General features: G+C 46.6%; 1 protein-coding gene across 2 annotated transcripts in view; it reads right to left on the bottom strand.

Annotated features, from left to right (window-relative positions):
* The window catches only part of MTMR14 (myotubularin related protein 14), a 94,340-nt gene that overhangs the window by 66,413 nt on the left and 13,899 nt on the right, over positions 1-14,028 (bottom strand). For both annotated transcript variants that reach the window (XM_081182312.1, XM_081182311.1), the window contains exons 3-8: positions 12,790-12,898; positions 12,089-12,164; positions 10,490-10,550; positions 9,151-9,273; positions 7,253-7,326; positions 2,719-2,789 (exon numbers count right to left, since the gene is read on the bottom strand). In XM_081182312.1, coding sequence (XP_081038438.1) covers positions 2,719-2,789; positions 7,253-7,326; positions 9,151-9,273; positions 10,490-10,550; positions 12,089-12,164; positions 12,790-12,898 — 514 coding nt within the window. The remainder of the gene's footprint in view (positions 1-2,718; positions 2,790-7,252; positions 7,327-9,150; positions 9,274-10,489; positions 10,551-12,088; positions 12,165-12,789; positions 12,899-14,028) is intronic.

The following is a 14,028-nucleotide window of genomic DNA, read 5'->3' as shown; positions in this document are numbered from 1 at the left end:
GTCTTCAGGCTTCCATCTTTTCTATTTCATTCTGTCTTTTTCTGGGTCTCTGCCCCAGTCAGCATTCTGTGTCCACTGAGCATGCTCAGTCCCCAGAAAACGGTGCAAATTTGTTTTCCCATTGCTTCAGAGAACAAATCGGTGGAGTCTGCAGGGAAGGAGATTTTGGCTAAGCGCTAGAAGCTTCCTCCTGGTAAAAGCTGTTTGACAGTGAGGCAGAGGCTGGCTTAGGAAGTGTCTAGCTTTTCCTTCAACAGACTATCTATCTATCTATATATATACACCATATTTTTTGCTCTATAAGACTCATTTTTCCCCTCCTAAAAAGTAAAGGGAAATGTATGTGCGTCTTATGGAGCGAATGAAGGCTGCGCAGCTATCCCAGAAGCCAGAACAGCAAGAGGGATTGCTGCTTTGACTGCGCAGCGATCACTCTTGCTGTTCTGGCTTCTGAGATTCAGAATATTTTTTTTCTTGTTTTCCTCCTCCAAAAACTAGGTGCGTCTTGTGGTCTGGTGTGTCTTATAGAGCGAAAAATACGGTGTGTGTGTGTGTGTGTGTGTGTGTGTGTGTGTGTGTACACACACACACACACACACACACACACACACCCATCCATATATGAATGAGACGACCCCCAAGGTCCCTCTCAGCTCCACACATCTCTGAAAAAGCCAGTTTGTGCAGCAAAATACGCCCTTCTGCCCCTCCCAAGACCAGCCTGGGAGCGAAACATCACTGGCTGCCTGGAATACAGAAGCTGGCAATCCCTACCTAAATGAATGGCCCCGTTTCTCTACAATTAAGTGGCTTTCAAAGCCTTCCTCCTGAGCTCCGAATCCTGATTTACGGCGGTTCATAAGTGCTGAAGAAGACACCGTGGAGTGTGGCATTGCACGCCTGCTAGATTTCACAGCAACCGTATTCCACCTGAGTTATGTCTCCCCGTTGCGAAGCGCGTTACTGTGGCGTCCTTTTCTATGGGAGGAACAAGCCTCTCGGCTGAATGCTTTCAAAAGGATTTCTCAGAGAGGACCGCCTGAGCAGCAGTGGGGAAGGGGAAGGACAGAAGCAGCAACTCCCAAAACTGCTGCAGATTCTAGGCCCTCTTGTGGCTGCAAGTGCCAAGGTGGGGCTGCCAAGACCGGCTATCACCTAAGCAGACACTCTCTGACTTTCAGGAAAATAGCACCAAGGTTCATTTGCCCTGGAACACCGCCCTCTGACCCAACAGCTCCTTCCGCCCATTCCCTGGTGAACGAAATGAATCCTTTTAACTGCAACCTGTACACCAATCTGAGCCTTCTCAGGTTTGTGTAGCCAAAACGGATGCACAAAATCAGCAAGGAAAATCCTAAAAAACCCAATAATCCCTTAATAGCTCAAGTAGCGTGGAATGCTGAGGTGGGAGGTGATAACTAGAAGGGGGAGAACAAAGACATATGCAAAGGGTCAAATGAACCATCTTGCTGTCTGGATAGCTTCACAATGGACTACCCCTCACCATTTTATTTTTAAGAAAAAGGGGCACAAAACAGCCCACTGAGCACGTTCAACAGGCACAGCATGCTGATTACCGTATTTTTCGCTCTATAAGACACACTTTTCGCCCTCCAAAAATTAAGGGGAAATGTGTGTGCATCTTATGAAGTGAATGCAGGCTCCATAGCTTCAGCGAAAGCAACGCGAAGCCTCCGAAACGCATCAGGAGCGCTCCCGCCATGATCTGGAGGCTTTGCGCTGCTTTCCCTGAAGCCTGAAGCCTCCAGGCTTCAGGGATAGCTGCCTGAAGACTCTCCTTGCTTCGGTGATAGCCGCTGAAGCCTAGAGAGCAAGAGGGATCGGTGCGCACCGATCCCTCTTGCTCTCCCGGCTTCACTTCGCTGGAGAGGCGCTGCTCAGCTTTCCCTCTTTGCGCAGCACCCCTTCAGCAAAGCGGGAGGAGAAATGGAAGGGGCCCCGTTTCTCTTGCCGCTTCGCTGAAGGGGCGCTGCGCAGAGGGGGAGAGAATATTTTTTCCTTGTTCTCCCCCTCTAAAACTAGGTGCGTCCTATGGTCGGGTGCGTCCTACAGAGCAAAAAATACGGTAATCTGTTGAATTATCTGCTTGTTGAGCAGAGGAACCTGGGAAAGAAGGGATGGAATAGGGACGATGGAAACCTGAAGAGAAACAAGTCAATGTTGCAGTGACCCCTACTTGCACATACTAATGGGAAACTCCTTCGCCAAGTTACAATCCTTAATAGTTGCAATAGTTGTGTGTTGATAGTTATGCCAAAGCATATCTATCAACACACAAGAGGGCTTGGGGGAGGAAACCCTGGGCGTTGCATATGTGTGCAAAAAACTGAGCCCCACTCCCAAAAAGGAGACCCCAAAAGAATCCAGTGCTCAGTGGCCAGAGAAATCAAGTGTTTGGGGCCCTCAGAAGTGGAAAAGCGCAGGCAGAAAAAAGAAACAGAGGAGTCTGGGAAAGGACACAGCCGGCTGGCCATAAACCCCACTTGTTTCACATTCCAGGATTGAGTCCTAGCACTGGGAACATGGACTCTGGTGCAAAATTAAGCCTGTGAAGAGATTCCAGTGACTACAGAGAAACAAACGCCAGGTCTCTGCTCCCAGAGTTGGTTCGCAAACAGCTTGGGCCATCGGCAAAAATGAAAAAAATTATCTTGGAACAGTTTCGCGGCAACTCTGCTTCACGGCCTGCCTCCGTACCTGCTTCCAGTTAAAAACAAGCCCTTCCGCCCGGTAGCCCCGCTCTTTGTACTCCTTGAAAAATTCACAGCCTGCGTGAAGAGAAAAAGGAGAGGGTGAGAGGGAATCCGTGAATGAACGTGCACAGGGTAGTATCCAGACTTGACTTCCCACCCAGCAGGGTGGATTTAAATCAAATTGATTTAAATCCCGACTTAAATCACTAGTCAGTAAGACTTGATTTAAATCTTTTTTTTTTTACAGAAAGACTAATTCTTGCTGGTATAATCTTAATATTTACAACCAGATGAAGGTTTCATTTTTGGAATAATAAATTTTCAGAGTAGCTTTTACAGTTACATAAAAAATTACTGATTTGGTTGTACTATTAGAAACACACAGACAGATAATGATGAAATGATTGTGAGGTTTAATAAGTTAACTGTGTATATTTGGACAACTTTTCTGCTGTACTTTATTGGAAGGAGAAAAACAATCATGTTCTTAATAACAATTTAAACAATTTATTTAACTAAAGCAATAACATTATAGCATATGCATCCATGTTTGTTAAGTGGTGTGGTTAAACTTTTTTTTATTTTTTAAATAGACTCAGTTTTAGCACACATGAAAAACTTAAAACAAATCCTTATTTCCTGATAAATAGCCTTTGGACTATAATGTAACCTAAATAGAAAACTATCTTTAAGAAGATTTTTCCTCCAGAAGCATTTTATTTTAAAAACCCAATTTAAATAATAAAAATCTGATTTAAATTTTAATAATCCATTTTTTATTTTTAAAAACCATTGATTTTTTTTATCCACCCTGCCACTCAACTGCTTCTGAGATAGAGGGAGGATACACTCTGTGTCTCTTCTCCAGAATCAAGAGTCCAGGACAAACAGTGTGTTAAGGGCTAGAGCCGGTTGCTGGGTCACAAGACGTCAGACAAGCAGTCAGCCTGGTCTGCAGCAACCAGGCTGCAAACCACTGTCATCTCCACCACCAGCCCAGCACCAAGGGGTCACAGGAGGCTCGGTGGCAAGCAAGGAAGCAGGGACAGGCAGCCCTCACAAGGCAGCAGGCAAGGCTTGTTGCCAGAAGCTGAAACCAGCCAAGGGACCGCGCTCTCAAACTCTGCCCCAGCGAGTGCATTTCATGCATCGGCACATGGCTCTCAGCTACCCGCTTCCCCACCCCCCAAAGCTGGTTTGGAAAAGGAAGAGACTCTTGAAATGGTGTTTGCTGGCAGGGGAGAAGCCTGAAATCCCCTCGCTTGGAATAGCTGGCAGTGAAGAAGAGGCCACAGGGCGGGGAACACAGTTCGCGACACATTGGTTCTTCAAACCATGTTTTAAAGCGTTTGCTCCTGAACAGTTTTATTCCACAACATGCCTGCAAAGCGATATGCATGCTCAGGGGTTATTTGCACGTAGCCATATGAAAATGTCCCCGGGTTCCTTTGGGAAGAAGGACCAGGTGTCTATTTTTAATAATTATCATTGTAATAAATTTATAAATTCCTTCCAGTAGCACTTAATAAAGGTAAAGGGACCCCTGACCATTAGGTCCAGTTGTGGCCGACTCTGGGGTTGCGGCGCTCATCTCGCTTTACTGGCCGAGGGAGCCTGTGTACAGCTTCTGGGTCATGTGGCCAGCATGACTAAGCCCCTTCTGGCGAACCAGAGCAGCGCACAGAAACGTTGTTTACCTTCCCGCCGGAGCGGTACCTATTTATCTACTTGTACTTTGACATGCTTTTGAACTGCTAGGTTGGCAGGAGCAGGTTCCAAGCAACGGGAGCTCACCCCATCGCGGGGATTCAAACTGCCGACCTTCTGATCGGCAAGTCCTAGGCTCTGTGGTTTAACCCACAGCGCCACCCGCGTCCCTCCAGTAGCACCTTAGAGACCAACTCAGTTTGTTATTGGTATGAGCTTTTGTGTGCATGCACACTTCTTCAGATACACAAATTTGTTTGTTTGTTTGACTTATGCCCCACCTTTTTCTCCCAAGGAGCTGAAGGTGATGTACAGGGTTCTCCTCTCCATTTAATTCCCACAACCACCCTGTGAGGTAGGTTCAGGTAGCTTAGGCTGAGAGGTAATGACTGGGCCCAAGCTCACCCAGTGAGTGTCATGACCAGTGGGCATCTGAACGCGGGTTTTTAACCACACCACCACACTGGCTTAAAACATTCTCTCAGAATGAGAGTGCAGTTCCTCTCCATCCAGGCCATACATTTAAAGAATTATTTCCCACTTTAACAGTCATGTCTTCCTCCAAATAACCCTGGGAACTGTGTTAGTTTCTGTTTTGCCACTGAGCAGCTGCTTGGAGTCACAGGACTCTGTTTACATTCCAGAGACAGTCCAGGCTACTGGAAGTCTCACGGGAGACTAGAGACGGATGTGATGTTACTGGTTTCCTGTTTCCTTTGTTCAGTTGCTCTCTGCTTTCATAGAGAGAGGATGTGTTTTTTGTCTGCATGGTTAAGAAATAAAACTCTTTAACCATGTAGCCCAAACCTCTCGTCTCTTTCCTGTGCTGGAAACTCTGTTGAATGGAACGTGCCCTGGAGCCTTATCAAAGGCTCAGGTCGTTAAACACGTCGGAAGGCGATTCCGAAGGACTCGGGGGAAGAAAATGAGCTTTATCAGCTTGGCTGAGCGGAGATCCCGACAACTGTAGGTTCTTAAGGGTGCTAACTTTGCAGGGTTACAGTTCCCGGCACTCTTGAACAAACTGCAGTGCCCGAGATCCTCCAGGGCTGCTGAAAGTGGTTTAATAGTGCTTTAAATGTTTGGAGGGCATTGAAATGAATCGCAGGGGTTCTAGCAACAAGCTAAAATGTATGATTTGGATAAATAACAGATAAACTAATAGGACATGAATTTGCTGAACTAATTTTTAAAAGGGATACAAGAACGGGAGATGTGAGGAAGTCAGGAAAATAAGTTAACTAAAGATGAGAAACTAAGAAAAAGGGAATTTTTGTTTTTTCTGTATATGTGTTTTCTTTTTCTTTCTTTTCTGTGCTCAATGTTTGTATTACTGTATTTTGTTATTTTGTATTCTTTCTGTTTTTGTACTTCTTTTGAATTTTCTTATTGTTAAAACCTAATAAAATATTTATAAAAAATAAATAAATAAATGTTTGAAGCGGATGTGACCTTCAGCTAGGCTATATGAAGCATAGTGGTCATGCCAAACTGGGACAAGGTTTGGGCCAGTTGCGATTAGAGCATCGTGCCGCTTGAATTCAAAATGGATTCTCATACATATAAATATATATGTACACACACACATAAAGGCACTTCCTAGATTGGTTTGAGAAGCCTTCACAAACTTTAATAATAAAAAAAACAACCTTGGCAATTACAGAGCCATGTTCTGGTGGTGACAATTCACCCATGGCTTGATACGACCTTAATTGGAACACTCCCAGTGTGGGTCTCCCATCCATTAGAAGATGTCGAGCACCTAAGCATGTGCTCATTCCCCCCACGTAATGCCTCTCGAGGAACATCCCGCAGCATTTCAAGACTTTGCAGAGTTTCCAGGTCAGCACTTGCTTGCCGTGAGTTTCCTCACTGTTTCCTAGCAGCAGAATCCCAGGCTTGGAAATAGCAGGGAGGGGAAAGCCTGAGTTCCAGCATGGCGGGTGAGCGGCGATGCCAAATTCAAGGACGCATCCTTTCTGCAGTCACCCATTATCCCGGCATGCGACATCCATTTGCAGCAACATCCACTTTCAATGTGCTACTGGCTATGTTCCCGTGGGGGTTTGTGGGAGTGAGAGCATGGAAGAGTAACCCAGACCCGGTCTAAAAGCCATGGGCAGAGACTGCTAGACTCTGACTGAGGAGCCTTATATTTCCAGAGTTTTCTCCCAAAAGACAAAGGAACTCCTCCATCACGAGACAAGCAGGGACTCTAATAAGAGACCATGCAATTCTTGAAACACTTTGGGTGCGATAAAGAAACTGGAACAATTTTGTAAATGAAAGAGGTGATTTTATTCCGCACCCCTTAACGAGTTTTGTCTCCTTGGAGGTGCTCCTATTTTACTGTGGGAGAAACAACTCATAGCCATTCTGCCCTCTTCCCAGTAGGAAAGCTTTCCCCAACTTAATGGTCCTCAGGGTGTTTTGAACCACAACTCCCATCAGCCCCAGGGCCCGACATACAGTGGTACCTCTGGTTACGTACTTAATTCGTTCCGGAGGGCCGTTCTTAACCTGAAACTGTTCTTAACCTGAGGTACCACTTTAGCTACTGGGGCCTCCCGCTGGCGCGCAATTTCTATTCTCATCCTGAGGTAAAGTTCTTAACCTGAGGTACTACTTCCGGGTTAGCGAAGTCTGTAACCCGAAGTGTTTGTAACCCAAGGTGTTTGTAACCCGAGGTACCACTGTACTGTACTGCACTGCACTGGCTGGGGCTGTTGAGAGTTGTAGGCCAAAACATCTGGAAGGAACCAGGCTAAGGAAGGCTGCACTAGACAGCTGTGAGGAATTGCTGCTCGTCCCTCAGAACGCTTTCTTCCTACCTGGGTACGGGATGGAGAGGAGGGTGAAGTCTGCATAGCGCTGTGCTTTATCCACCTTCTCGGAAGACGTCACGCTAAGGAAGGAAAACAGAGAAACGCACTACACGTGTGTGAAGCTGGCTAGCGTGGCGTGGCAATTGTGGGCCAACCTCAACAAAGTCAGCCCAATTTCCCTTGCTGCTCCCCACCCCCACCCCGAATAATCTCAGCTTTCCCCCAACAAAGTTTACAGAGAATAACTGCACATTCAGGATCTCTTTCCAATTAAGGCATGAGCTCTTCTTTGTGCTTAAATTATCCCATCTGGCATTCTTTTTCTTTTCCTTTTCTTGAAGATTACAAAGAAGTACCTGGCTGGATTACCCTTCACACCTACTCTCCAACAGAAGCTTGTTTGTTTTTAATTTTGATGAGTCTGGGGTGGGGAATTAGAAATGGCATCACGCTGAATGCAGAACGCCACAAACCAATTTCATTTATGAAGCAAGCCAAGTTTTTTAAGCTCATGGCTACCAAGTGGCAGGCATCCTGCCAAGACCTGGAAGAGCTCCCTGCAGCAACAACAACAACAACAAAAACAAAAACACCCTGCCTAATTAAGCAAGCATCTTATGGCAGAGACTTTGAGCTGATCAACGCACTATAAAACATTATTCCTGCACATAGCGAGCAAACTCATAAGAGAAAAGTTCAGTGTAGTCTTCTCCCTGACATCTCTATTTTGCTACACGCAAAGAGCATTTTAATGTAAGGTAAAGGTAAAGGGACCCCTGACCATTAGGTCCAGTCGTGACCGACACTGGGGTTGCGGCGTTCATCTCGCTTTATTGGCCGAGGGAGCCGGCGTACAGCTTAAAGGTCATGTGGCCAGCATGACTAAGCCGCTTCTGGCGAACCAGAGCAGCACACGGAAACGCCGTTTACCTTCCCGCTGGAGCGGTACCTATTTATCTACTTGCACTTTGACGTGCTTTCGAATTGCTAGGTTGGCAGGAGCAGGGACCGAACAACGGGAGCTCACCCCGTCGTGGGGATTTGAACCGCCGACCTTCTGATCGGCAAGTCCTAGGCTCTGTGGTTTAACCCACAGCGCCACCCGTGTCCTTGCATTTTAATGTATGGGACCATAATAATAAAAAATAAACTTCCTCACCCATTTGCATTCTGAAGTGCTGCTACCTAGCATTCTATCCTTGCATTATGTGCAGAACAACTATCTGCAACCACACTTCAGGGTGCTCTACGCTAGAGGAAAAACAAACCTAGGGCAAAAACACAGAGAGGCACTTGGCACATTCCTCCATTTGGGGGCTCTTTCTAGCAGGGCAGGAGAAGAGAAGTCAAAAGAGAGAGAACGACTCTAGGAACGTCTGCTGAAAATGAAACCTGGTTGCTATATCCAGATAGCAGCAATAAATTGGCTTCCTTTACTTTTTTAAACTCATTTCAATATATTTTTATCCCACCCTTTTCTCTGCAGCAGGAATGGAGAAACCTTGATATGTTACTGAACTCCAACTCCCATCAGCCCCAGCCAGCATTGCCAATAGTCAGGGATGATGGGAGATGCAGTTCAATATCTGGAGTGCTACAGCTTCCCCGTCCCAACTCTACCCTCCTGCCTTTTATCCTCGCAATACCCCCTTGAAGGCAGCTGAGGCTGAGTGATAGGGACCTGCTCAAAGTTAGTTACTCAGGAAGCTTTAGGCAACAGTGCCTGGCATGCTCTGGTCCATGGGGTCACGAAGAGTTGGAAACGACTAAACGACTAAACAACAACAACAAATCTGACTGCTGTCCTACACCTGCTCTCAGGAGCATCCTTCACCTGCAGTGCTTCTCAAAATTTGCCAGCAGTCAATTGGGACGCACAACACACAAATGGCACCCATACTTACTTCAAGCCAAACTTCACTTTCTTGTTCTCCACCATCAAGTCACAGATGTAGGCAACCGACAGGTACCTCAAGAGCTTGATGTCATGACCTCGGACCTTGTCGAACAGCTGCGAGTCTGCATTTCTGAAATACAGGACAAGGGGGTGAGGTTTTCCGCCCGAGGAGGAAATGCAGAAGGCTCAGATTAGCACAATCAAGGCATAAGCAAGCCCTACAAGCCAACACAAAATGCTTCACACAACAGTGCTAATGCTCTACAATGGCCAAGACCAAGGGCATGATAAGCCGGGCGATTCTCCTGTGCAAGACCTGTTGATTTCAATGTGGCTTTTGCAGGAGAGCTTCCCTGATGGATGGTGCCCCAGCTCAGTAGTAAAAGCATCTGAAGAACCTCTTTAGGAAAACGGGTTACATTTTTTATCCAAATCTCTGGAGGTTCTTGTAAGGGAGAACATCTACTATGCAAACGTACATTGATTTAGGTGTCCTGACCTCACCCCATATTCTGTGGGTGGTTCTGTAGGAGTTGCTGAGAACTTCAAATGGGGTTCCCAACAACCTCCAGAATTAAGGCCTCCAGAATTCACTTTGGGAGAGGGGGGAAAGCAAAGCCAAACCAGTTAAACAATCAAATTTAGAAGTCACACACGTCCAACACTGCCCTGTGAGTGGCAAACAAGCAAGTCCTTGAGAGAGGATTTTAATTGGCCTAAAATTACCAGAAGGAATAATCTTAAAACTGCAAGCTATGCATTAACAATGGAGCCCATTCTGCCGATGGGTTTTTAAAGTTTTGCTTCAAACTGTTCTTTTGATCTCGAAGTCTGAAAGTATTTTATTATTGATATTTCTATGCTGAGATTTCAGGACTGCTTTTTATGAGTTGTTCTCCGGTTTTGTTTTAAATTCTATTGTGAAGCACTTCCAAGTGCCTTAATATAGTACAGCAGGCCATAGGTTCGTGGAATTAAAAAAACAAGCAAACCCAAGAAGAAATATTGGCAGCAAGTGTGTAGGACTTGCTCTCAGTCCATCTCGCATACGATCCTTACCTCCCCCACGAACTCTACTGCAGCCCAGAAAAAAGCATCATTGGACTGGCCTGTTCTCACAGAACACCAACCATTGTTTTGTGACCCACAACAGCCAAGTACTTCCCTGCCTTGGGAGAGATGAAATTATGGAAGTGCAAGTTTTTCCGTTACTGCAGCTCCATGGTGGCAGGAAAGGTCCCTCTTACATTTTCTCCCTGCCATGCCAGCGTAAAGCAGATCCATGAAGAAAAAGGAGTCAAAACTTTGTCTGACACATTTGTAGGAAGTGGTTGGGTCAAACAGACCTGAAAGCAGTGTCCTCTTCTGACATGTCCTCTGTATCTGCCCAGGCATCGTCTGTGCCCCCTGCAGAGAAGACACCGAGAGAAGTTCAATATATTAGGAGTCACAACCTCTGCCCTAAACAGACTGGATCAGCTGGTATAAGAATCTCAGCACTTCTCCCACAAAGCATGGTTCTGGACTTCCCACGTGTTCCAATAATGTAAGATGCCGTTTGTGATGATGAACAAGTCCTAAAATCATCAGGCTCGTCCCATGTAAGCGACCCGCTTGCCGCCTCACAAACTGGAAGGATACTACCAACAGGACCAGCTTTATTACAGAGCTTTTGCCTTCAGTCCCACCCCTCGTTTCATTGATGGGGAATTGCTCCAAGGTGATGTAGACCCTGAAAACAACCCTGAGAGGTAGGCGAGGCTGAGATATAGCAGCTGCTAAGATGACACAAGTTACACCATACTGGCACTCAATGACTTCATGGCTCTGAAGAGATCAGAGTCCCACGCTCATATATTCTCCTGGACCACCCAGGAATATTTGACACTACACCTATCTTTTTACTTTTCAGTGCTATGTATAACATTAAATATTATATTAAAAGTGTTTTTTGACATGAAACTTATTGAGTGGATAAGGAACGGGTGCCTACTTCCTGCATGGTAAAGCAAGTGGTGCTGGCCATAAATCAAGACTGTTCATTTAGTCTAAGTGAAGAAATTGATGCATGGTAACACTAACAGTTTCAACTCTTTCTTTAAAGAAACAAAACAAAAAACAGGATTGGGGAACTTTTTTGGCCCGGTGGGCCAGATCCTTATTTGCCTCCACCCCATGGGACAGCTTACTTGACAACCACCTGACATCACAGTGATGTCAGATGATTGACATATGGCCTGCCCAGCTCACCTGCTCAAGCGTCCTGCTCAGCGCTTCCCAGACACCAGGGACAGGGCTCTGGCTCAGCCACTTTCTGCAGAGATCAGCAATGCAACAGAGATGCCTTCAGGAAACTGAGTCATGCAGAGGATCCTTTGCAGAAAGCAGGGCTGCAGTCACCGGCCATCAGCACAACTCGGGCACACAGCCAATCACAATAGGCGTGACCTCACCACCCATTTAGCTGATGGGTGGGGACTTCAATACTGCTTTCTGCAGCGATAGGCGGTGTGATCAGGCTGCCCCACAAGGAAGTCTGTCACGCAGCCTATCCAGTTGCACTTGTACCTGCCCTACACTTGACTCCTCATATGTGATGTCAGCTATGGAGCAGCTGGGTGTGGTTTGGGGGACAAAGATGCCCTTGGGAGCAGACTCCAATACTGAAACAGGAAGCTTACGGAGGAGCTTGCAGACCCACAAGACAAGGCCACAAATGGTTACCACCACCTGACTGTGCCCTATGCATCTTTCTCTCCTTGCAGAACTTGCCAGCTTTGGCTTTCTAGGGAACATAAGTTTGGTTTCCGTTTTGAACTAAGCCACTGTCCTTAATGGCAGCTCAAGCCTGCTGCTCACACCAATTTTCAAGAATGCTCCCCCAACTAGCGTCATAAAACAGAGGTAACACATGGCAACTATTACCAAACCTACACCCCCCTTACCTGAGAAAATGTAGTTGTATCCTGTGCGCCCATAAAGTTCCCCCCACCCCGCCAGGGTGGCCGATCGGCATATATGCTGAGGAAAGAGAGAGATGCAACACATGACCATCAAAGCACAGAGAAGCAATGGGCCCTCCTTCTCCTTCTCTCCCAGTCTTTTCCCATTCCCAACTCAAGAGAGTCTAGCTTTGCACTCGTGGTCTGCACTGCGCCTTCCAGATGGAGGTCTGCATGGCTCACAGGTCAGGCTTAATTACTTCCCAACCCTCTGCTAAGCTACATTTCCCCATGATTCTACTTTGCACCACTATTTGCAATTCCTTTTTAACTAATATCAGCCTTGTGCGCTTCATTAACATGCTCTTTGAACCGTCTCTCCCTCAAACCGTTAATGAACGGGATTAGGCTGGTCCCCGCAGGATCCTCTTTAAGTTCACCTATCGGTAGCAGAGCTGAAACAAATCTGCAAGTTATGGAGCAGCTTATCAAAGGCGCCAGCCCGGCCTCAGTCTGCACGGGTGCATGCCCGCTTGACTTGGGAGCATCGAAGAAAGGTTGTCAATAGATTGTTGCACCCGCTTTCTAGACCCTTCTGCTCATGGCTGAAGGCACCCTCCAGTAAATCGTGCAAAAGCTACAACGAGACATTCACATAAGAAAACCATGAAAGTCACAAGACACAGAGACAGAGAGAGCTTTACCTTGCCCTTGTAGAGGATGACGGGGCAGACAAACCGCCCTCTACACCTGGCCATTTTACTGCGGTGGATGAGGTCTTGCAGCTTGCCAACTTGGACGGTGCTCTCAAATCTATTGGAGGCAAAACAGCCCATTACCTGCACAGGCACCAATTGCAGATTGGAGGGGACAGGTGTTGCCTTGATGTGCTTCTCAGGCTACGAGTGACTGCAAAATCTCATCTTGGCATACATTCAGTGTAAAGCCTGGCAGCTTCTGTCATCTTGTTTTGAAGCCAACAGCTCAGGGGGAATGGGGCGGGGGGAAAGACTTCCACTAACCAAAGGCTTGGTTTTGTTAACTCCACAGCCACGAAGGATGTGCACCTCACCGTTCACTGTCTTCTTGTTTAAAAGGCTCAGTGGCCACAAATTTAACAGATCCTGGATCCAGACTCAGATTAACTAGCAAATAGAAGGAAATTTTAACCCTGCTCTCCCACCAGCATAGTGTACGTAAGTAAGCAGAGAGATGGCAATGGCTACAAGGCTGGTGGTCATCGCCAAGGAGAGACCCAAACGCAGATCTCCACCGTCTAGAATGACCAGGTTTCCATTTGTTCACTGCCACTAATATCAGACACCGATTCAGAACTGATAATGGATTCCTTGGAGTTGGATGGAAAGGAGACAGAGGGTGTCACGAGCATACTGAGGAGACTGAACTCCAAATCCCTGGATGACCTCTCTCGGTGTTTTCATGTAGATGTTGAACAGCAGGGGAGACAAGATGGGAGGACACACTAGAAGCCTCCCAGCGCCACATTCTTGAACTGTCCCTCAAAGAAGTACTGGAGCCACCATGAAAAAAATGATAAAAGTTCCACCCCAGTCAGGTGGTCTAGAATAAATGGTCAATAGTACTGAAAGCTTCCAAGAGGTCCAGCAGAACCAACTAGGACATACTGCGCCTTCCCAATATGGATCTACCAAAGTCGTCTGCCCCACAACCAGGCCTTGAATGCCATCTTTTTTGACTATCCAGTAACATCTGGAGCAGAGATGTGTCCATATGCTCAAACACATTGCCCAAGAATGGAAAATGAGTGAGCCTGGATCCCTTCTCAACAAAGTGGGCATTTCATGGGAAGGGGGGACGAGGCAGGATCAGGTGATTACCAAAAATCCTGGGAAGGGATCTAACACACCTCCATTTCCACTTTGGTCTGAGTACCTGCTGCTTTATTTCTGGATAAAAACAAA

Source organism: Podarcis bocagei, assembly GCF_964188305.1.
Source record: "Podarcis bocagei genome assembly, chromosome: 2".
NCBI classification, from domain to species: Eukaryota; Metazoa; Chordata; class Lepidosauria; order Squamata; family Lacertidae; genus Podarcis; species Podarcis bocagei.
Note: the sequence above shows the minus strand (reverse complement) of the source record. Positions and strands in the feature narration are given on the sequence as shown.